The sequence below is a fragment of the Phoxinus phoxinus genome (assembly GCF_949152265.1).
Source record: "Phoxinus phoxinus genome assembly, chromosome: 25".
NCBI classification, from domain to species: domain Eukaryota; kingdom Metazoa; phylum Chordata; class Actinopteri; order Cypriniformes; family Leuciscidae; genus Phoxinus; species Phoxinus phoxinus.
Genome location: NC_136900.1, coordinates 20,293,113 through 20,316,283, shown reverse-complemented (window position 1 = coordinate 20,316,283; position 23,171 = coordinate 20,293,113). Strand labels below are relative to the sequence as shown.

At 35.1% G+C, this 23,171-nt stretch overlaps 2 protein-coding genes across 4 annotated transcripts; both read left to right on the top strand.

The window, feature by feature from the left end:
• The first annotated feature begins 243 nt into the window (after positions 1 to 243).
• ice2 (interactor of little elongator complex ELL subunit 2) lies at positions 244 to 11,509 on the top strand. Of its 3 annotated transcripts, none has more exons than XM_079603204.1 (15): positions 244 to 414; positions 499 to 600; positions 880 to 1,132; positions 1,243 to 1,371; positions 1,944 to 2,078; positions 2,177 to 2,293; positions 3,459 to 3,615; positions 3,702 to 3,886; positions 4,029 to 4,803; positions 5,363 to 5,529; positions 6,002 to 6,131; positions 8,835 to 8,919; positions 9,192 to 9,242; positions 9,618 to 9,858; positions 11,084 to 11,509. In XM_079603204.1, exons 1-15 carry the CDS (start codon positions 401 to 403, stop codon positions 11,303 to 11,305), a joined length of 2,763 nt encoding a protein of 920 aa, XP_079459330.1. In that variant the 5' UTR covers positions 244 to 400; the 3' UTR covers positions 11,306 to 11,509. The 3 variants fall into 3 exon arrangements, with proteins under 3 accessions (XP_079459330.1, XP_079459332.1, XP_079459331.1); XM_079603206.1 differs by having other exon boundaries at positions 268 to 414; positions 880 to 1,146; XM_079603205.1 differs by having other exon boundaries at positions 392 to 414; positions 504 to 600.
• A 1,802-nt stretch (positions 11,510 to 13,311) lies between these two features.
• On the top strand, positions 13,312 to 21,586 carry anxa2a (annexin A2a). Its single transcript, XM_079603208.1, has 13 exons — positions 13,312 to 13,420; positions 14,275 to 14,335; positions 15,140 to 15,230; positions 16,274 to 16,368; positions 16,451 to 16,564; positions 17,338 to 17,428; positions 17,503 to 17,582; positions 17,717 to 17,776; positions 18,316 to 18,409; positions 18,495 to 18,590; positions 19,708 to 19,766; positions 19,925 to 20,047; positions 20,917 to 21,586. The coding sequence occupies exons 2-13, from the start codon at positions 14,285 to 14,287 to the stop codon at positions 20,974 to 20,976; spliced, it is 1,014 nt and encodes a 337-aa protein (XP_079459334.1). The 5' UTR covers positions 13,312 to 13,420; positions 14,275 to 14,284; the 3' UTR covers positions 20,977 to 21,586.
• The last annotated feature ends 1,585 nt before the right edge of the window (positions 21,587 to 23,171 follow it).

Here is a 23,171-nt window from a genome sequence, read left to right as displayed (position 1 = left end):
CTTTAGTATTAACCTCGTTAAATTGTGTACTTTAACTTTTGAAATTGATCAATGGATTCAAGAAAGATAGATTTTCACAAACAAGTAAAGTCTGATACGAAACTTTGCTAATTAAGCTATTGGTATTTTTCTGTATGACAAAACTTATACCACTGTAAGTATGTTACTAAGCTGGGGTTAGCACAAATGAATTAATAACCGCATTATAATTACGATAAAAAAAGAATCAGCCGTTTGATCAAAAGCGGAACCATTGTTTCATGTTTTGGTTCTTCCCGGAAGATTCAATCGGCGCACTGTTATGATGTGAGGAACGTCAGCGTGCGACAGACAAGAGTCAGTCGGTACAATGATTTAACGATGATGTGACCTACATAAAATATATATATATATCTGCGCCATGGAATTAAAATGGTAGGTGACGATATGGTTCTCTGAATAAACACGTTTTATTGATAATTGTAATGAAGAGTGTGATTGGAGACTGTTTGTCCGCAGGGAAGATGCTGCTGTCACTGGTCCTGTCGTGTTCTCGAGAGATGTGTTTGACAAGTTCACTCTCGCGCCTAATATTAAAGAACTATATGCTCTTTTGCACAGGTGAGTGACTGTGGTCGTATCTTACTCACTGTAACTGTAGTTAAACCGTGTTATTTATATTTAAGACCAAATAGCCACATAGAAAACGGATCTGTATTAACAACCATGATTATAAATCAACCAATTCTATGATATGGGAAAATAGTAGCCTAAATACTTGAATGTACAACATTTCAATGAAATTACCATGGTAAGTTTTCTGTATACTGTGTAATTGACAATATATAGTGATATTGTGATACACACACACACTTATATATATGCGTATTTCTTTGAAAGCTCTGATGCCGCAGAAGCACAGACTGTGAAGTGTGATGAAGATTCAGGTGTCATTAACACACTTGCATCAGATGAGGCTTCGTCTGAATGCAAACCAACTGAAAATCGTGTTAAGCCCAAACCTGTGAAGACTAGTGAGATTCCAGCTTTCCCTGAGCCTCTAGTGCCCTACCCTTGCTTTAGCAGCATCAACGCAAAGCAGCGCCGATCATATTTCAACATTCTCAACGGCAAGAATATCAGAGGTCCAAAGGTAGACCATCTCAGGTGCTGGTCGCCTCCAATACTAGGACAGTTTTGATTGCTGTACATGGATGCAAGACACAGTTTATGTGGTGATTAATTTTGTGTCTTATTTCTAAGCTGGATGGAGCTATGATGGAGCGTGTGAAGAATGAAGTGACAGAGTTTATGAAATACCTACAAGATGTTTCTAGAGCATGTGCTGATGGGTACAACTATATGCCACCAGGCAGCGCCCGCTACTCTGAGGTAGTTACAATTATTTATTTATTTAATATTCAAACATTCTGTTGTTTTAACTTTATTATTTTTCTTTTCTTTTAATTTCGTTGTTGTTGAATATTTTATGTTTTTTTATGTTTTAATTTTATTGTTTATAAATATTTGATTGATAATTTTTGTACATTTTTTATTTTCTATTATTTTGTTTTATTACTTTTATTTATTTCATTATCATTAAGTATGTGATTTATTTTTGTATCTTAATTTATTCAATTATCATTTTTCAATATTTGATTGATTATTTTTATATATTTTAATGTTAATTTTATTTTTATTTCATCTATACATTTTTTTTTTTTATTGATGATTTTTTTTGTATATTTAAATTGTATTTTATTATCTTTATTTCATTACATTTTTTTTATATATTTTATTGGTGATTTTTGTATATTTTAATGTTATTTTTATTATTTAAAAAATGTTCTTTCTTACATTCTCATTTTTTTATATTTTATTGATGATTTCTTTGTACATTTTAATTTAATTTTGTTTCATTATAATTTTTATATTGATGATTGTTTTTAAATTTCCCCCAACAGGAATATTTTACAGCCTGCTTGGAACATGTGAAGAGTTACCCACAGTTTTACAGCATTCAAGAGATTACTAGCCTGACCAGTGTAAAGTTTGTGTGCGAAATGTCTCTCAACTTTGAGAAGCAGCTTCTTGCTATGGTACTATACACTATAGTTATTTTTGTATTATTAACTTAAATGTGTGAATGTGATATACTGCTGTTTGTTTCATCTATGTCTACTGTTATTCTCCTCAGGGTAAAATAGGCATGCTAGACAAAAAAGTGATCCCAGAAGACACCCAACTGGCTGTAGACTATGAGACCGTGTCAAATGTGGTTCCTCCAGCTAAAAAAGCAACTTCAGCACAAACTGTACGTGGCCTGTCTGTGATTGTGTGGTTTTTACTGTCGATGTTTGTGGTTTTTGGTCTTCATATGGATGAATTTCAGATAAAATGGCCATATTTTACCCCCTATTTTTTCTTATTTGTATTTTGTCATTGTCATGAAACTAATGACAAAATACAAAAGTACAATTGCACACATTTTCTGCAATTTTGTTTATTTTGTATGCTTATTAAAAAAATTATCCTGTTTAAAAACTTAATGGAATTAAATTCAGTACAAATACTACCATTGTATACAAACATTATTACATACCATTTCAATAATTATGAATATTATTATTACTACCGGTATTAGTATATCAAGTATACCAACTTGATACATTTTCATGAACATTATGTCATTATAATATAATAATATATAATATTAACAACAACAAAAAATAAATAGGCTTAATTTTCCTTATGCAAGGTGGAAATATTTGCAGGTGAAAAAGGATCCAAATGTCTTTTTTTTTTTTTTTTTTTTTTTTTTTTTTTACGAATACAATAATGTAGTGCAATACAATATGAATCATGCTAAAACAGGCTTAATTTTCCTTATGCAAAACATATTTTTTTACTTTTTTGCAGGTGAAAAGGGACCCAAACATGCCTTCTCACAAATATAATAAAAAAATAAAAAAACATTGATAAGGATAATTAATTTTCCTTATTCAAAACATATTTTATGTTTTGAATTTGCAGGTAAAAAAAACCCCAAAACAAATATGTCCTTTTACAAACATATAATACAAAATATATAAATCATTCTAAAATAGGCTTCATTTTCATTGTGCAATATATATGAATGTGTAGGCGAAGAAGGGCCCCAATATGTTCAGTTTTTTTTTATTCACCCATGTAATTGCTAACTTAAAATGCGTGTTGGTTTCTATCTTGCAAAATGTGATCTTAACCACTAGGTGGCACTGCTGCCTTAGTTCTGAATTATCCCTCTAAAATATTTGTTAGAATAAACAGTATCTAGGCCGGTTAACCAGGAACTGGAGCCCATGACTGAGGGGCCCAAGACCATAAGAGAAGGAGCCACCTAAAAAAATATCTGTCCCGTCACCTCATGAATTAATTTAATGTGCCTGTAGAAATCAAAGTTCTTGAGTCTGAATCCCGATGTCTCTTGATTTCTGCAGGCCATCAGCAATGACAGTAACGCGGAAAAACTCAGCGCGACTTACGAGCCACAAGTGTGTTTATCCAAAGAGGCCTTCCTTCAGCTCCTGAACAACAGCTCAGAGTTCACAGAAGCATGGGAGCTGCCCGTTTGGGTCAAAATGAACCCTAATAAAGGTGAGGGGTCACTTCATGAGACCAGAAGATTGTAATTATCCCGACAGTTAAGAGTCTGTCCCAGTGAATGTGGTGTGGTTGTACAGGCAGCAGTCAGAGTAAGACGGCATACATTGATCCTCCTCTGCTGAAGACCGAGATGAGCTGGAGAGAGAGGAGTCTGCTGTTTCATGAGGAGAGCGTCAAGCTGGCGTTTAAGAAGACTGTGTCACGACCCATATTTTTCCTCACTTCAGAAGAGATCTCCTTAGAAATGAACCCCCCTCCTGAGGTAAGGTCACTCTTTACAGTGTGCAGTTTTGTAATGAAAGCATTTGCTAAATAAATAAATGTCAAATTAAAATGAGTGTAACAAATATTTAAAATATAAAGTTATATTGTGAATAATATTTACTTGGCTTTACTGTGCCCAGGACAAAAACTCCAGGAATGTGGTTGCATTTGATGATGCTGGGATGGATTTTGAGACCGATCTAACAGACCTGGAGTCATTTGGGGAATCCTACAAGCCCAGTAAGAAAGTGAAGGAACAGAATGAACCAAAAACAGCTTGTACAAATCCATCTCAACTTATCCCAAGCCCCAAGAAACAGACAGACTCTTTAGGTACGTCAAAGCACACCTCAACGTCTCAAAACACTCCCACAGACCCCTTTGAGTTGACCGTGGCGGAGGAACAAGGAGAAACCGACTCGTCTCAGGCTGACGGAGGAAACGGTGCGATGCATGAAAGTGCGAGTGGAGATTTGAAAGCGTCTTCTGTTCAGTGTCCTCCCACCAAGCGGCCTAGACGGATAATGGAAGACAAGGGTGACCAGGATTCTGATTCTGATGAAGAACGACTAGTTATCGAGGTGTCCTCCCCCCGAGCGCCCGGCCTAGCAACAACAAGCCCCACTAACCCTCTGGGCAGAGGAACAAAGAAAGGCATCAAAAGACCAAGAATATCCGGCGAGTGCGATCAGCTCGGACAGATTTTACGGATGCAGGATGCCATGCTGAAATCCACTCCCAGCAAGAACCAGGAGGCTGTGAAAGCGCCTGTCCCAGAAGATAAACCTCCAGAACCTAAAACACACTCCCTGGTCAAACAGTGTGTGACCTCGTACCTGGAGTCCAGAGAGGGCCAGGGAGAGGACGGCACACTGCCTGCTGCCGTTCCTGTGCTGGCAGCCCCTCAAAGAAAACGTTAGTGCTTGAAACACACTCACATGTTGTGAGGTTGTTCAAATATTTCATATTTTGATTATTTGTCATTTTTAACATTTAAGATATATGTATTTTAAATTATAATGTGCATTTAAAATAGTATCTATCTATTTAGCTGTCTGTCTATCTATTGTCTGTATGTACATATCTGTTTGTCTGACTATCTATGTCTATCTGCCTTGTTTATCTATCTGTCTGTATATAGTGAACTATACTAGTGAAGTAGGCCTACATAATGCGCTAGTTTATGATCGAATCAGAGAAAGAAATGCACAAGCGTGGTTTCTCGAGAGAGAAATCGCAGCTCATAAGCAAACTTAAGACACTGCTGAGACATTACATGTCACATCGATGTCACGTGTCTTTATGGGATTTGTACGGGTTGTGTGTGAACGCACTCTCTGCTTCCGGAAAATCACTGGCAGTGTGAATGATCAAACGATCAATCGAATGAACCCGGGTCAAATGCCGGGTCACTTTATCCGTGTATTTTCCGGAGTCTCTGTGTGAAAGGGGCTCAACTGTCTGTGTGTCGCAGGTCTTCTGAGGGAGGATCTTCAGGTCAGTGCTGAGGATGATCTGGACTATGATCCTCCAGCAGAGGGCAGCGTTCTGTACAAACTCTACAGTCTGCTGGACGTTCTGCTCATGGTGCGCAGCAGTGTGGACATCGCTCACCCGAGACACGACAGAGAGACGTTCAGGGTGAGCTGGACCCATGCCAACACACAAACACAAAACACCTTTTGTGAAAATGTTGCTTTATTTGGTCCAGGTTGAAGGATAGACCCCAAGAGTTTCAAACCTCATCAGACTCGCCAGTTCCTGTGTAAACACCCACAATGCATCATTTTCAACAGTGATTTTTAGCAACCTTTTATTGACATTATTAATGGATTTAAGTCCGTATGTCAACATGCCAGGTATTCTTCTTTATATTTTGACCAGGGTTGAGTAATGTGTCCACCACTCCCTTTATTTAAACAGTCTGCTTTCCTGTGCGGAGCTGTAGAGTCGACTTTTAAGTCTTATCAGTGTATTAACAGACTCTTTCCAGTAAATGGTTCACAAACGTAGGTCAAAACAGCTTGTTCTGAAAAAGAAGCTCTTCTGCATCTGTTTATAGAGTATAGTGACTCATAAATGCCGTGTAATGATTGAGTCTGGTTTTATTTAGGCCGTCCCGGTGCATGTCTTACCCAAGCTGGAGTATCAGCTGTGCTACGGAGTCGAGAGTCTGACCCACACGGAGGCCTGTCAGCTGTGGGCCGAGAAACTTCTGCACTCCAGTACCGTGCCTTTCATAAGTAAGAGACTTGAAGGAATCAGTGTTTTTTTCCCTTTAGTGGTCATGAAAAGTTATGACTTCTTATTGTGAATCCAAATGTCACCAGACATAGAGAAGCATGTAGTATGAGACCGGTAAAAAAAAAAAGCAATCTCTTAAACTTCAGTTGCAAAAATGTCATTTGAGTTTTATTCCTTTTTTTGTGAATCGGGTTCAATAAATCAGTTTATTACTTATTCAGCTGATTCAATTGCATTATAAAATCAAAAAATGCTTTAAAATGTTGTAGTAAAAATATATGTAGGTAAACATTTTGATGAATCAATTCATAACATATTCAGTGTTTTTTTATATCATCAAATCAAATTAAAGCATTTTAATATGATTTGCTTTAAAAGTTGTAGTAAAAAAATACGTAAGCAAAAAGTGCTTACTTTATCATATTGGTTCATATTATGATTACATTTTTTTTTTTTTTTTTTTTTTTTTTTTTTATACATTTTTATAATTATTAACTTTTATAAAATATATATTTTTTTTTACTGCTTACTTGAAATTTGTTGACTTACAAATATTAGTTGTATCAACCTGCAAAATACCATCAGAAAAGTTAAGCAAATTCAGCCAGGCAGAAGTATGGGGGGGAGGGGGGTTTCTCAAGTGTTAGTTTTGTTAATCGGGGAGTCAGCACAAAAGTGAACTTCCCGCAAACTCCCAGCATGCCCCTCTCATGACTCATGACTCATTGTTTTGAGTCAGGGTTGCCATAGCTACTAACATTACAGCTTAGAAAGGGCTGCTGAAGAATGCATCTGTATGACATGTCCGTGTGGGTGTTGGGCTACTTAGGGGAAAAAGAGGAAAAGATACTCCTTTTCTGACTGCTGAAGTTTGGAGCATTTAGATACATTTATATATCATAGGTAGATAGATATGAGATGTTTGTATCTACCTTATGGAAGCCTATAACATTCACGGTGACACTAAGAATGCTTGTACGACAGCAGTGTGTGCCTGTAGGTGTACATATCTGACTCACAGAAGAATGCAGAACAGCCTCGCTCTCGACATACCGTTTGCTTTAGAGATTCTTCTCGGATTATTTAAGGAATCTGGTCTTTTCTTTGGATCTAGTCCAGGATCCAGCCCTACTGATAACAGAATGGTACAGTTCGGAACAGTTTGTACTTCTACACATTTCTGTTCTCTAAGCACCATTTTATTATATCTAGTGTTACTTTGTGCACTTCATGTGTTCTGAAATATTTGCATGCGCATACAGAGGTGAAATAATATAGCTTGTGAAAAATGACTTATTAAGAAATATACTTCCAAAGAATATACTTGGGTGCGAACAGAACGGAATGTTTCAGACATTTAAGTGCATGACAATTAAAAATAAATGAATATGCTCAAATGTATAATTACACTGTAACAGGGACACGTTGCTACAGTGTAATTATATATTTAAATACTGAGTAATATTAATTAACTACATGTACTTATTAGGATTAGGTAGGATTAAGGGTTTGGTTTAGGCTTAGTTGCGTGCAATTGTGCATCATTTACCATTATTACTTTAGTAAATACATGTAACGTGTTACAAGGACACTGTACAATAAAGTGTTACCAAATAAAGTGTAACCAAAAAATGTATTACAATTACCGGTAAGCACTTTTTTCCACAAGGGAAAATATTTCTCTGTTATCATCATATTTTAGTGTTATGAGTGTTGCCAAAGAAACAAATCATTTGTGAGTCATTGGATGTCATACCTTTCAAAAGTTTATTCCTGTGATCATTACTCTTCAGTGTCACATGATCTTTCAGAGATCATACTCGTATGCAGATTTGGTGTGGTAGTATGAATATAGATTAAGTTGACATTTTGGTCCAGATATTTGGACCAGCTTTTTTTATTATTTATTTTTTGCTCAAAAGAAGCTAAATGAGCGATTGTTGGAACACAGACAAACCGAGTGATACAAACACCAGAGATGCACAATATATCGGCATCTATCAGTTATTGGCATTTAATAATTCATTAATAGATATAAACTGCTCCAATTGTGGCTCATTCGCATACTAGAGCATCTCTCATACACAGATGAACGGGTGTGGAGACCGCTTTCCTTTGGCATGAACTCTGAACGACACCATCATTGTGTATTACGAGGCATAGATACAATAGACAGACAACGTGTGAACAATTATTGCAACGTCCACAATGACTGTTTCTCACAGTCAATGTTGCGAGTCAATACATGTCCTTCTGTTCTGCATCACCTGTTGACAGCGATGTAGGTGTTCTTCAGTTTAAACGGACTACGGGCTGCTGGTTTAAGGCTCTGCAGCGGTTTTAATATCGTTTCATTTATATTATATAGTATTTTCGATTTTGCATTCGCTTTTATTTTTAGTTGTAGTTATTTTAAGTCATTTATAGGTTTTGTTTTAAATAGATTTATTTAGCTTGAATTTATTCGTTTTAGACAACATTTCAATTCAACATTTGAAGTTTTTTTGTCTTATTTATATTTCATATTTATTTTAACTAATGAAAATGTAGTAGTACTTTTAGTTTACAACAACAACACTGCTTTGCAGACTTATTTTAGATATTGACTGTAGCCTAACTTAACTCGTTATGGAAAATTAACTGAAGTATTATCATTATTAAAAGATTATAGACTATTTAAAAAGATCTGTTTGTGTGTGTAGGTCACATCAATGCACACACATCAGAAGTGGTTGAGATGCAGAAGTTACCTGACGACTGGATTCAGAACATCACCTGTGACTTCAAGTGAGTAAATCTCTGAACTATAGAAAGTGTTTTAAATAAAACCCTGATTTGAGAAAGATTAAGCCGTTTTTAGTTCTCCCATATTTATATCTGAAATATTGTAATAATATTATTATATAATCTAATTATTTTAATGATTAATTTATATTAGTATTTTTTATATTTAAATATATTAATAATTAATTATATATATTGGATTAATATTAGGCTATATATCTTCAAACAAGTTTAATTGAATTTACCGGTAATGTGATTCAATATTTCTTTTTCAGGCCAACTAGATGTTTAAACACACTCTACCACTTACTGAAAAAAGTCTCAGCGTGAGTTTCTTTCACCTCTTATATCCATTTAAATGTGTTACTTTACCGTATTTGCATTTCCTAATGTGAAATCAGTCTTTTCAATCAGTGTAAAAAGTGTGTAATTTCTGTGCTGACAAGCCGGAAGAACATTCCCGCTGCCATTGATCAGGCAAACAGATAGTCCTGCCCAAAATACACACCATTGGTTGAGCCACTGGTTCTGTGTTGGGCTGGTGGAGATATTGAAACATAGTTATTGCTGCATATTAAGCTGAGTTTTTTAAGATTAAAAATGACACAAATCAACTTTAGGTTTTACATGGTGTGTATGTTGCATTTAATAAAGCAGCCAATCTCTGTGTTTGTGCTTATGTTTTTTTCCACCTTTCCCAGTTTACATGAAGGACGGTACCTGCTGGTCCATAAACCTCGTGAGGGTTTTGTGACCATCTTCAAAGCCAGCGATGAGACTAAGCCTGCTCGCAGTTTGTACAATCTGCAGACTGCGCACTGCGGACCCCCTGCTGTGTCGCCAGGGGTTCCCTGGGTTCCCCTGGACCCCTTGCATGTCCTGCCATTTCACCAGAAACACAACAGACCGCCCTGCACCTTCCCCCCACGCCCACCACCTCAGGTATGACCATCTTGGCCCATGTGTGCTCCAGACATGTTGAAACACAGTGCTTATGTGGGAAATTTGCCACAATCTTACATACAGTTCCTTTAAAGTGATACACATATTACATTACAGAGTTACCACACCCATTCTCTCTAGCAGGACAATCTGGCAGTTATTCCATGAATCTGTTTGAGTAACAATTGATGGTGCAAGAGTAAGTTAACTTTAAGCGAAAAACAAAGTTAGGCACTATTCATTTCAAAGTGTCGTCTTAGCTATAGCGATGCTTGCCATAGTTAGGATTACTGTTTCTTCATATCTCTAACCTCAGGTATTATACAACGAACGTGAATGACTATAATAGCACATGGCAACCAACTGCAAAATTTGTGGTCTTACTAATCTTTACTCATTTTCCTTATTTTTGCATTTAGACCTTTGTCGTCATCTAGAAATCACCTTAGAATCTAAATCTTATTAAGAATCGAAAGTTAATTTTAATAACACTGATAATTTAATCATTTAAATATAGTCTTTAGCCATTGTCAAGAATATCTAGTTTTCATGTTGTACTTTATACTGCCTAAATTCACTTGTGAACCGGTTAGAATGATTGATTTTTTTATTTATTTAGACAAAATAGTGTCAAATTTTAATATCAGCCATTTATCGATTACTGGCCATAACATGAAAATAATTATCAGTATCTGAGAATTTTAATATTGTTCATCAATATTGTATTGTATATTATTATCTCTAAATGTAAAATTTCAATGGTTGTTATTGAATGATTGTGGTTGTTCTCTTTGTATGATGATCTAATACTCTTGCGACATGTGATATGTGCCGGGACAGGTTGTGCCGGGACACCTGTCCTATACGCTCTGTAACACTCTTACATCATTGCATTGGTCCCGACTGAAGCACTGCCTGAGGAGACATGACACTTAAAATTTCATTGAAGCAAAAACCTACTCCAGAACCTGGGAGGTGTCTCGATTGTGTAAACTTCTGAGCTTAGTGCTCACACTGTCCTGTAAAGACATGCCCACTCTTTATGCATGTCCTGAGGTGTACTGGGACATTGGGAAGAGATCAGATCTCTCTAATTCTCCAGTTCATGGACATCCACTATTGGGATTTGAACCAACAACCTTGTTTAGTCTAAAACTGCAGTACTACAATTCAAATTGTGTTATGTCATGATTTATCAAATGTAACTTTTCTACTTTTCATACAGGCAAATGTTGGGACAAGACCAAAACAACGGCGAGGAAAAAACGCTGTCAGACCGCCACAACCAGCCAGCTCAACTAAAACAGGCAATCTGAACCAATCACCTAAAAAGAAGAATAAAAAAGGCACTCGTAAGGCACAGGGATGGAAGGACAACATGAGAGTCAAGCTAATAAAAGACCTGCAAAAAAGCCAAAGCGGTGAAGATGGAAAGACGCCATTTTGATTTCTGTTTTTCAAAAGCACTTTCTACCTCCTGATATTATGTACAACCAACAAAAAACAATGTTGTGTATAAAATGTTGCATATGACTACATTTTAAAAGAATCCTTGACCACACTGAAACGGTTAACATTTACACATTTTTCTATTTTGTATTATTTTGTTAGCAGTAAATAAAAGAATGTTGTTTAATATAACATCTACTATAATTATTGTGTCCCTTCACCATTTTTCATTGACATTTTGGTGTTTTCTAATAGTAGTTTTCGGCAGCCTTGTCTCAAGTCAGAGAGAAAGATGTGGGTGTGTGTCTGGAAAGTTAGAGACCCACCCTAGTGTGTACTATACTGTGCATACTATCCATACTACATATAGTGCAAGATTAGAATTAGTCTATCCCTATAGAAGGCAAAGCTAAAACAGTAAACCAAAGGTGTCTAGGCTGGTGGATACACTTTCTCCAATGGATTTTCAGAGTGTGCCTTTGTGTGTTCAACTGCTAATATTGAGTAAAGCCCCTTGTGCAACTGAAGAGGAGAAATGCGTCACGTTGCTCTTTTGACATTCAGTTGAAGATTGTGCCAAGGAATGTGACAAGCTGCCTCAGCAGTTTTTAAGACGTATTAACCTGAGGTAATCATTACATTTAAGGAAATTGATTTAGCTAGATGCTAATGCTTACAAGCTATTGTTTGAAAGTCACCGTGAAATCAAAATGGACAATTCTTGTTTTTTTATGGAATATTTCCACATTTATTATAAATTATTTATCCGTGCATTTCACTATATATATTTGTTAGCCCTCATAATCAAATCAGAATAACTTTCCCTCAATTTTGCAGCGACATCTCTCCTTTTATGGCGTGTTTACTGGCGTGAGGGCGGGAACAAGCTGTCACTCACATGAGATCACAACAATAGCAAGCCACAACCATCCAATCAAGTCCCGCCCTACATTTCTCCTTGTTTATGAAGCCTTTTCACTCAGATATACATCCCAATAGGGAAGAAAAGACTAATCGCAACTTACATTACATGAGTTCCACCAATAACATAAAACAAAACCAGCATTCAATGTTTTCTTGTTCAAGTAGCTGTTTTTACTTGGATATAAAGTAAAGTACTCGGATAAAGAAACTTTCATACTCGTAAAGAATAGTCTTAAATAAATGTTTAAAGTGGTGTAAAAACACATGAGATGACTTCAGTTATAATCAGTGAAAAGCTGGTACTCTACACAACATTGGCCGCCCCTCATGGTGGGTCACATGAGATCACATGACCATCTGAATACTACACATTTATTCTCTGTAACCACACTTGTTTGTTGAATACATTAATCATGAGAGGTACATCAGCAAATAGGATTTTTCTGCAATGGCATTTCTAACTGAAAACCTGCTTTTGTGTGTTAGTAAAAAATCCAAGACGACTGTTGTATCGACCAGTATTATTTGTGAAAAAGATGACGTCATGCGCTTTTACGTGTTTCTTTACAAAGTGACATCGCCACCTATTGGCCTGGCATGAATAATACAGCATTTTAAGTTGTTTTCACGTATCCTTCTGACAGGGAACGTTTGGACAACGTCATCTGTATGCGAAAAACGCAAATGAAAAACTTTTCGGTTTTTAGTACATAACTTTAGTAACTTTGTTATCTCATATCATTTTTACTATTTATATTTAGCTAAATTATTTCTCAGTTTAAGTCATTTTAGTACATTATCTTAAGCTTATTTCAGTCAGCTGAAGACAAAATGTGTCATTGTGATCTATAATCTATTATTTATATTTAATTTAAATGACCAATTTCTATCGGAATTTTCTCAGATTATATCAATCTCTTTAAGACTTCAAAGTCACAACTTAACAAATGGTTTACTAGCCATTCAGACTAGAAACCATAAGCCACACTTTCCTACTTCCTTTCCTGCTGAGAGGTTCCACCTCTGTAGACCGTGAGAGGGGCGTGTTATAGAGGGGTGGAGCCCACCTTCATTTGAGGACGAGACCTCGAGACTCCTGGAACGCCTCTGGTATTTAACCACCACACCCATCTCACACTCCATAGCTGGGATTGTTCTGCACAGCATCTCAAATCTGTTGATCACTAAAGTAAGTACAAATCTGGTTTCTTCAGTTCTTCAACTTCTGCATTCATTAAGTTACTTTTTCAAATAAAAAAACTATAGGTGTCAGGTTAGAAGTACAGTATATCTCAACCTAAACTGTCTTTTTCTTTTAACATTAGCAATTTGGCATGCACAAACAGATTTCTCAAAATAAAAAAAGACTCCTCAGGCAACAGCCTTGTGTTAAAACATTAACCCTAACTTTGTGAGACATGACTGGGAAATAGATCTGCCTCACTTGCTTTACAGAATTTCCCAGCATGCACGCTCACGGGTGTGTCTGTTTGCTTAGGTTTTACCAAATGCTGTTTTTAAAATGAATGTTTACGCGTCCTGTTTTGTCTAATTCCATAGCAACTGCAGCAGAATACGTTTTCCTTGTAGTATTTAAATAAAAGAAAAGAATAGCATGTGTGTCAAGCATTTGGGTGTTTTTGGCTTTCATATAATATTGGAAGTTAATGATTTAATGAGAGGTCACTATTAAAAAAGTAGAAATCAAACCAGAAATGACTTTTATTGCTGTTCCTTCTCGCAGCCTGTTTTCTTGGTATATAACAAAATAATGTGTTTTTAATGTTAGCAAAGCTTTGTTTTATGACTCATGGGTTTCTCATTTCTAAACACAAGATGGGGCAATGAAGTGCTGTACTCCCCATGAACTAACATGCCCTCTGCTGTTCAGCATTACCTAACTCTCTAAAGCATGTGACGGTCTTCTCTCAAGACCGAGACTGCTCTCTGTGCACTTATTGTTGCAGAAAACCAATGTAAATCAGTTTACAGCATATCAAGCAAAATATCATGGAAATTAATAGGTGTGGCTGCTCTCCACAGGAAGTCCAGGATGTCTTTGGTTTCTGAGTTCTTAGGGCAGCTCACTCTCCAGCTGGGTGGTGTAAGTTTTCATACAAGTCTTTTTATCAATAGTGAACATGTTTATTTTCTATGGAAGCTTGTTTCTACCACTGAATAAAAAAAATGTAAAAGGTAAATTGCGACTTTTTATCTCACAATGCTGACTTTTCCCCCCTCAGGAATTGTGAGATAAAAAAAAAAATCTGGATTTATATCGTATCTATATCTGACTGCATAAATAATATTTTTTTGTTAATTTATTTAACAAGCTTCCATAATTTTCCACATGATTATGTAATGACCCCCCCAACCCCACCCCCACCCACACACAACTAATTTTTTTAAAATAAATATTTATCAAATGAATATTATTTATATATAGATATATATTAAAACTAAATAAATCAAAACCAATATTTAAAAATATTTTTATAAATGAGTGTATATATTATATGATAAAAAATATTGGTTTTGATGTATAAACATTACATATTAAAAATACATTAATTAAATTAATACACACACATATACACACACACACACACACACACATATATATATATATATATATATATATATATATATATATATATATATATATATAGATATTAATATATATATACATGGGTATACAAATATAAATCAATTATAATATAAATATATTACAAATATTATGTTATAACATTGTATACAGAGATGATTTCTACTTTAAACAAATATTTTTAAATGTTTATATTAATGTTGATAAAAATGGAAAAGTATTACAACAAATAAATATATATATTCAAGTGTGTGCACCGTTTTATGTGATAATTTATGGCATTGTCACATTGTTCCACCCTAGGTAGAGACCACCTACCCTACTGTGGTACCGACGCCTAACTTTGATCCAGATAAGGATGGTGTCAGAATTGAGACCGCTATCAAAACTAAAGGTAAGAGAGCTGAACCGCTGCATTCAACACGTCTGATGTCATGTGAGAGGCCAGATGTATTTGTGCCATCTGTCTTCAAGCCTGTAATTTGATGATGATGAGCCATTAAACAAACCATAGACAATCATGTTGGGTTGTGGGCTTTGTCCCGCCCAGTTTTCTTTGTGTCCTGTGCCCGTAATGAAGTAAAAGAAGTGGTAGAAGTGAGTCATCATCCTGTCTGGAAGGGATTGAACCGCATGTGGAACATTTTCAGGCCAACGCCTGGTTGCAGCAAACCACATTCCTCCCATTCAGTGGCTTTCTATTCCACTTTATAAACTCTACTACCGTTCTACATGCATAACTGGTGATTTTACCAAATATCCAAAATAATAGTCAACAGAATTTCTAAACTTTTTTTATTTTTTTATTGTAATGATTTTATGACCTTTGCCAAATAGCATTTGTTAGCATTTTTCAAAGACAAGTTTTGCAAAGTGACATTTTATGCATGTTTTTTAAATATTTAAAAAAATCCTTGGCATTTTACATTGACCTTTTTTGACGTATATAAGGGCAGTTTTTTTCTAAATATTTTATTAATTAAATAATTTTCTGAGTTGATGATCACATTAAAATAAATGTAAAAGTTTTAACATTGGCTTTGGGATTTATATCAATATAATATGGAAATTTATATATTTACATGATTATATATAATAATATATTTAGTTCTGTCTAATTAACATTTTTAAAATCACTATACATTTTTTTTTTTTACTTTTACATAATATTTTAATATGACAAAGGTAACTTTTTATTTAAAAAATACAAAAATATACTGTAAAAAAATATTTTCATGATTTATCACAACTTTTAATCTTTTGTCAAATCAACTTCGATAACTTGAGTTTCTGTTTATTAAACCATTCTTCTTCATTGTATTAACTCAATTTTTTTAATTACAACAAACTCAAAATTTTAAGGCAACAAGTTAACTTGCTTTTTTAAGTTAAACCATAATATTTTTTTTTACAATGATATGATATTATTTGTTTTAGGGGTTGACGAGCAAACCATAATTGATGTTCTCACCAAACGGACATATGCCCAACGGCGAGAAATCGCCTTTGCATATGAGAAGAGAGCCAAGAAGGTCAGTATATATATGTATGTACTTCTGTGTTTATGTATCCTTTTGCATTTTTTGTTATAATGCTCATTCATCACTTGTTCAGGATATGATCACAGCCCTGAAGGGGGCGCTGTCTGGCCACCTGGAAACAGTCATCCTGGGCCTCATGAAGAGCACAGCCCAGTACGATGCCTCTGAAATCAAAGCCTCCATCAAGGTGAACATTAAAGACCTATTATGCTTTTTTTACATTTTCAACTTGCAAAATGTTTGAATTTGCACGCAAAATGTTCGCGTTCACTCGCAAAATGTTTGCGCTCACTCGCAAAATGTTCGCGTTCACTCGCAAAATTTCGTGCTCACTCGCAAAATGTTCGCGTTCACTCGCAAAATGTTCGCGCTCACTCGCAAAATGCTCGCGTTCACTCGCAAAATGTTCGCGCTCACTCGCAAAATGCTCACGTTCACTCGCAAAATGTTCGCGTTCACTCGCAAAATGTTTGCGTACCCTAAGAAACTTAGCTTTTCCTCACAAAATTTTTGCATTCTCACGAAAACTTTGGGTTCCATCGCAAAAGTTTTGCTTTCCCCCAAGAAACTTTCCGTTTGCTCACAAAATATATGCATACATACCCATTACCCTAAGAAACTTTGGGTTAACTCGCAAAAGTTTTGTGTTCCTCTGAGAGACATAGCGTTCGCTGGCAAAATGTTTGCGAATCCCCATAAAACTTTGCGTTCCCTTGCAAAAGTTTTGCGTTCCCCAAGAAAGTTTGCGTTTGTTCGCAATAAGAGGTGCTGCAATGTAAATAGGTGAAAATAATGTTTTTTGAACATTCAAGACTGAAAATCTTGAATCAAGAAATCAAGACTTTTTAAAAGGGCATAATATGGCCTCTTTAAATACACTTTTTTATTTGCTTAAAAGAAATGGGAGTGAAATCTACATTGTCATGGTTCTCAAAAGCATCATATCTGTGTTTTTTTCAGGGTCTTGGAACCGATGAAGAGTCTCTGATTGAGATCCTCTGCTCTCGAAGCAATGCTGAGCTCATGGATATTAAGAAAGTCTACAAAGAATGTGAGTATGGAAGTATTTAAGAGCAATTATTAGGAGCATGCGGTTATGATATAAACCTGCGTGCCTTATCGCAGTGTTCAAGAAGGACCTGGAGAAGGATGTGGCTGGAGATACTTCAGGAGACTTTGCTAAACTTCTATTGGCTCTGGTTCAGGTGGGGTAAACTTTTCTCATGTGCTTTAAATAATACGTGGAACCATTTAAAAGTCTGAATTAAGATTCTGAGGATTTGTTTAACATATAATTTGTAATGTCACATGATGGACACATGACCCCATCCCACATCAGACCAAGAGAGATGAGCCCGAATCCGTCATTGACTACCAGAAAATCGATGAAGATGCCAGAGTAAGTTCTTGTGGTTTATCTCTCAGCATTTAATTGAAACATAAAATAATTAAATATGTGGATTTAATATTCGGAAATCAAGCATTCATTAGAGCAACAGTATTTAATCAAAACTTCTAATCCTAAATTAAACTTCAGTTAAATATTAAACTGTGTATACATATTTATTTATATACAATTTAATTCAGTTAAATATTTAACCTTTAAATACATCTATATAATAATACATTTATAGAAATTATTGCAAAAAAAATAAATAATAATAATAATAATAATATTATTATAGATAAAATTATAGATTTATAAAAATATTTATATTTGCATTTATTTAAAGTAAATATTAACTTTTTATAAAGTAATAGGCCAACATGTATTTACAATATATGAATTTATAATATATAATATATTATTATAATATAATGTATACATTTATTTATAATATATTACATAAATTGATTTACAGAAATTATATATTTATTTAATTATATACTATACATTTAGATTTATTTTAAATATCACTATATTTATAATCTGTGCAGGCCCTGTATGAGGCTGGAGTCAAACGGAAAGGCACTGATGTGAAGTGCTGGATCTCCATCATGTCTGAGAGAAGCGTTCCTCACCTCCAGAAAGGTCCGAGAGCCTTTTAAACACCTTTTTGCATTTCATAATACAGTAGCACCCATATCATTAATGTGAATTGTGTGTTTCCGTATAGTGTTTGACAGATACAAGAGCTACAGCCCTTATGACATGCAGGAGAGCATCCGCAAAGAGGTGAAAGGAGATCTGGAGAAGTCCTTCCTTACCTTGGGTGAGGATTTGCTTTGAAGACCCCATGAAGCTCAGTTTCCCTTCCAGTGCTGATGTATATCCTGTTGAAACAGGAAGTTAGGATGGAATAGAGCAAAGTGGTCATCTGTTTTTGTATATCTAGCCTTTAGCCAAACCCTTCGACCAAACCATAGACTAAAAGCAATGAAAACACTTTAAAAAATAAATAGATTTCAGCCACTTGCTTCAAAAAAGGTGATAAGGTTAGAGAAGGAATTAAAATATGAGCATTGGTGGAACCAAAGAAACACAGCAAAAGCACGATTAGCTACTTGCTAATGCTAGTCAAATGGAGGTGGTATTTATAGTTTTGGAGGATGGACATTTTCATTCTTAATTATCAATATTTTGTATCCATTTTGCAGGAGGACAGGTAATTGTGCCTAATCTATATGTTAAATTTGTTGACCTTTAACTGTACTTTAGCATATGCATTAGCATTCAAAAGTTTGGGGTCGGTACATTTTTTACTTGTTTGAAAGAAGTCACTAAGGCTGCATGTTTTATCAAAAATACAGAAATATTGTGAAATATTATTACAATTTATAATAAGTGTTTTCTGTTTTAATATATTTTTTTAATGTAATTTATTCCTGTGATGCAAAGCTGAATTTTTCAAAGCTCCAGTCTTCAGTGTCACATGATCCTTCAGAAATCATTATAATATGTTGGTTTGATGCTCAAGAAGCATTTCTTATTATTATCAATGGTAAAAACAGTTGTGCTGCTTGATATTTTTATGGAAACCCTGATACATTTTTTAAGGAATTTCTTTCTCTTTTTTTTATGAAGAACAGCATTTATTTTAAATAGAAATATTTTGTAACTTTATAAATGTATTTACAATCTCTTTTGATCAATTGAATGTGTCCTTGCTGAATAAAAGTATTAACTTCCTTTAAAAACTGAAATCTTACTGGCCCCATACTTTTGAACAGCAGTGTAGATGAACTTAAAACTTGCAGACTTTGACTAAAAGTTACAAAAGTCTTTAGAAAAGGCTTTAAGTTCAAGTCAAATCCTCATAGTTTTTATGAGTCAGAAAGCTACTATTAACCCAGCAGCTGAATCTAATCTCCACATCTTCTCTTCCTCAGTTCAGTGCTTTGAAAACAAACAGCTGTATTTCGCCAACAAACTGCAAGACGCCATGAAGGTAAAATACGTTTCATCTACCAACACTTTTTATTCTTCCCTGGGCTTGCAAGAAAGTATTAAAAAGTTCATCTGTAATGTGTCTGCGGATGTTTCAGATGTCTTGCAGTGGAATTGCATCAGGCGGTGCGTTTAATCTTGCGTATTTGTGTCTTTTAGAGCAAAGGAGCGAATGAAAAGGTGCTGACCCGGATCATTGTGTCCCGATGCGAGGTGGACCTCAAGAAGATCAGACAAGAGTTCAAGGCCCACCACGGGAAGTCTCTGTACCAGACCATTGCTGTACGTTCCAGTTATATTGTTTTCTAACTACTGTACACCAAAGTGGAAAACTATGAAAGCTTGTTTGCGCATGTAATTGCGACTTGATATCTCACAATTCAGATAAATAAAGTCGCAATTCTAAAAAATAAAGCCTGAATTGTGAGATACAAACTCTCTTTATATCTCACAATTCTGACATTTTTCTCGCAATCGCGAGTTTATATCCCACAATTCAGATTTTTTTCTCGCAATTACGAGTTTAGATCTCGCAATTCTGACTTTTTCTCTCTCGCAATTATGAGTTTAGATCTTGCAATTCTGACTTTTTTCTTGCAATTACGAGTTTACATCGCAATTCTGACTTTCTTGCAATTGCGAGTGTCACTATTGTGACTTTTTTCTTGCAATTGCGCGTTTATATCTCGCAATTCTGACTTTTTCTTGCAAGTACGAGTTTATATCTCGCAATTCTGACTTTTTTCTCGCAATTGCGAGTGTCACTATTATGACTTTTTCTTGAAATTTGAGTGTATATGCCACAATTCAGATTTTTTTTGTCGCAATTACGAGTTTGTCAGAATTCTGACTTTTTTCTCGCAATTACGAGTTAGTCGGAATTCTGACTTTTTCTCACGCAATTACGAGTTTATATTGCGCAATTCTGACTTTTTTCTTGCAATTACGAGTTTATATCGCAATTCTGATTTTTTTATCGCAATTGCGAGTGTCACAATTCTGACTTTTTTCTCACAATTGTGAGTTTATATCTAGAAATTCTGGCAATTACGAGAAAAAATTACTTTTTTTTATTTTGTGGCGGAAACAAGCTATCAGATATTGAGGAGCCTCTAAATATGCATTGCTTTATATGTGTTTAATGTTCTCAGGGGCACACAAAGGGAGACTACCAGAAGGCCCTGCTGAGCCTGTGCGCTGGAGACGATTAAGTCGACTTTCCTGACAGAGTTTGAGAAGGGCTACGCAAAGGACTTAAGCTCTGCGCAGGTCCAGACAGATCTCCTGTGCCTGGCCTTGAATATAGTCCCTTCCCTGCTGCAGCTTTGGAGACAGGCGCCCAGTAAACATGCATTCGCTTAGACTGGAAATAAGCATGCGTTTTCCATTAAGAAGGATTGCAACATGAAATACACTCTTAAAAATTAAAGGTTCCAAAAAGGTTTTTGTTTTTTTATTGCACATAGAAGAACCATTTTTGGTTCCCCAAAGAACCAGTTCTTAAAACCAATTTTTCTTATTGTGAAGAACATTTTAATAATCTGAAGAACCTTTTCCCACTATGAAGAACGGAATGGAAAGGTTCCAGGGATAATAAAGGTTCTTAAAGGAACCATCAATGCCAATCGAGAACCTTTGTTTTTAAGAGTGTATACAATATCTAAAGGTGCCATTTAGCCACAGTAAAGTGATTCGCCAATAAAGTGAACTGATATTGGCACATTTAGGTTCTTTCACAAAGAATACACTTGTACTATTCTGAGCTGACATTTGTACTGTTCTCCATTTTTTCTATACTGAGAAATAAAACAAAACCATTCATTTCTGCTTCATTTTTGGTCTTCTAAAGTAAGAGTCATAAGTTGAACTTTTTATTTGTATTTAAATGAGATTATTATCAATGACCCCTCAAATAATTATTTGGGCACTTACACCACATTTTAACATGAATTAATATCTATTGGTTTATCATTTAAAATGTCATCTTGTATTGCTTGAAATAGGTTTGCATATTTAATTTAAAATAGAATAAATTATATAAATATATATATACACAATTTTATACATTTTTAAAGGGCCTTAACTTTTCAAAAATATTCAGTAGCAAATTTTTGATTAAAAAGTGTAAATATATATATTTTTAAATATGCTTTTAACCACTATTTGAGAAAACACCATACAAATAAATGCTATTTATTAATTATTTTGATTTATTATAAAAATGTTAATGATTTCTTAATTGAATATTTTTTTTGCCATTAGTGCTGTAAACATTTAGAGAATTCATGATCTTCATATTATACTTACTATACCACAAATGAATCTTACTATAGTATATTGATGCCTTAGTATTTTAGGAAAGAGGACTTTAGCAAGGTAATCACCATGTTTTGGGCATATATGGCATCAAAAAGTTGGTAAACCCCCACCTTACATACCCAAATAGGTATTGGGCCTTTTGTAAGTTGTAAATTAGCTATTAGTATAAAGTAGTGGGTTGCATTTATTATGTATTTCCACTAGAGAGCGATAGAGCCACAGGGTGCGTGCGTGTGTGTGTGTGTGTGTGTGTGTGTGTGTGTGTGTGTGTGTGTGTGTGTGTGTGTCTCTGTGTGTGTGTGTGTGTGTGTGTGTGTGTGTGTGTCTGTGTGTGTGTGTGTGTGTGTGTGTGTGTGTGTGTGTGTGTGTGTGTGTGTGTGTGTCTGACAGCCAGAAAACATCTACCGCTTGCTGTGGGATTACTTTGATGTTTGCAACTGCCTTTTTAATTATTATTTTTTTTATTCAGTAACAAATACTTAATATTTGATCTCCAGTGGAATTTACATATTTTATCCCTTTAGTTTAAAAAGAAATGAAAAAGTAGTAACTTAGAAATGAGAGAGTATTTTCCTACTGTTTGAGATTCGGCTTGTGATCACATTTAAATATGCTTTACATACATGAATTACATATCACCGCATAAAGGGTTTAATTACAAAACACTTTCCCTGACTGGATACTTGAGGGAATCCGGCGTCGTATTTTAACACCCAATCATTTCCATGATAATCACCCACAACATATTGACACGCCTCAGCCAGTCCATTCATTTCACTACATAATCGGCCAACGACTCAATGTCATTTAGATGTGAATTTCCTCTCTAGACGTGCTTTATGGGAGCAATAAAACTGTTTTCACGCTGCCTTCTCCTGTTCATTCTTTGGCGAGGAGGCTTTATTTAGATGTTTTAATCATTAGTGTGTTTTGCTGTGTTTGTTTGGTGCTAATTTTTTAATTAAAAATGTTAATTTAACCTCCAGCTAACTTGATTAGCATACCAGAAAGAGGTTCCTCCACTAGATCCTTCCCCTGTTTAGTTTGTGGTCTCTGAGGGTGAGATCCGCTGAAGAGTTGACAATGT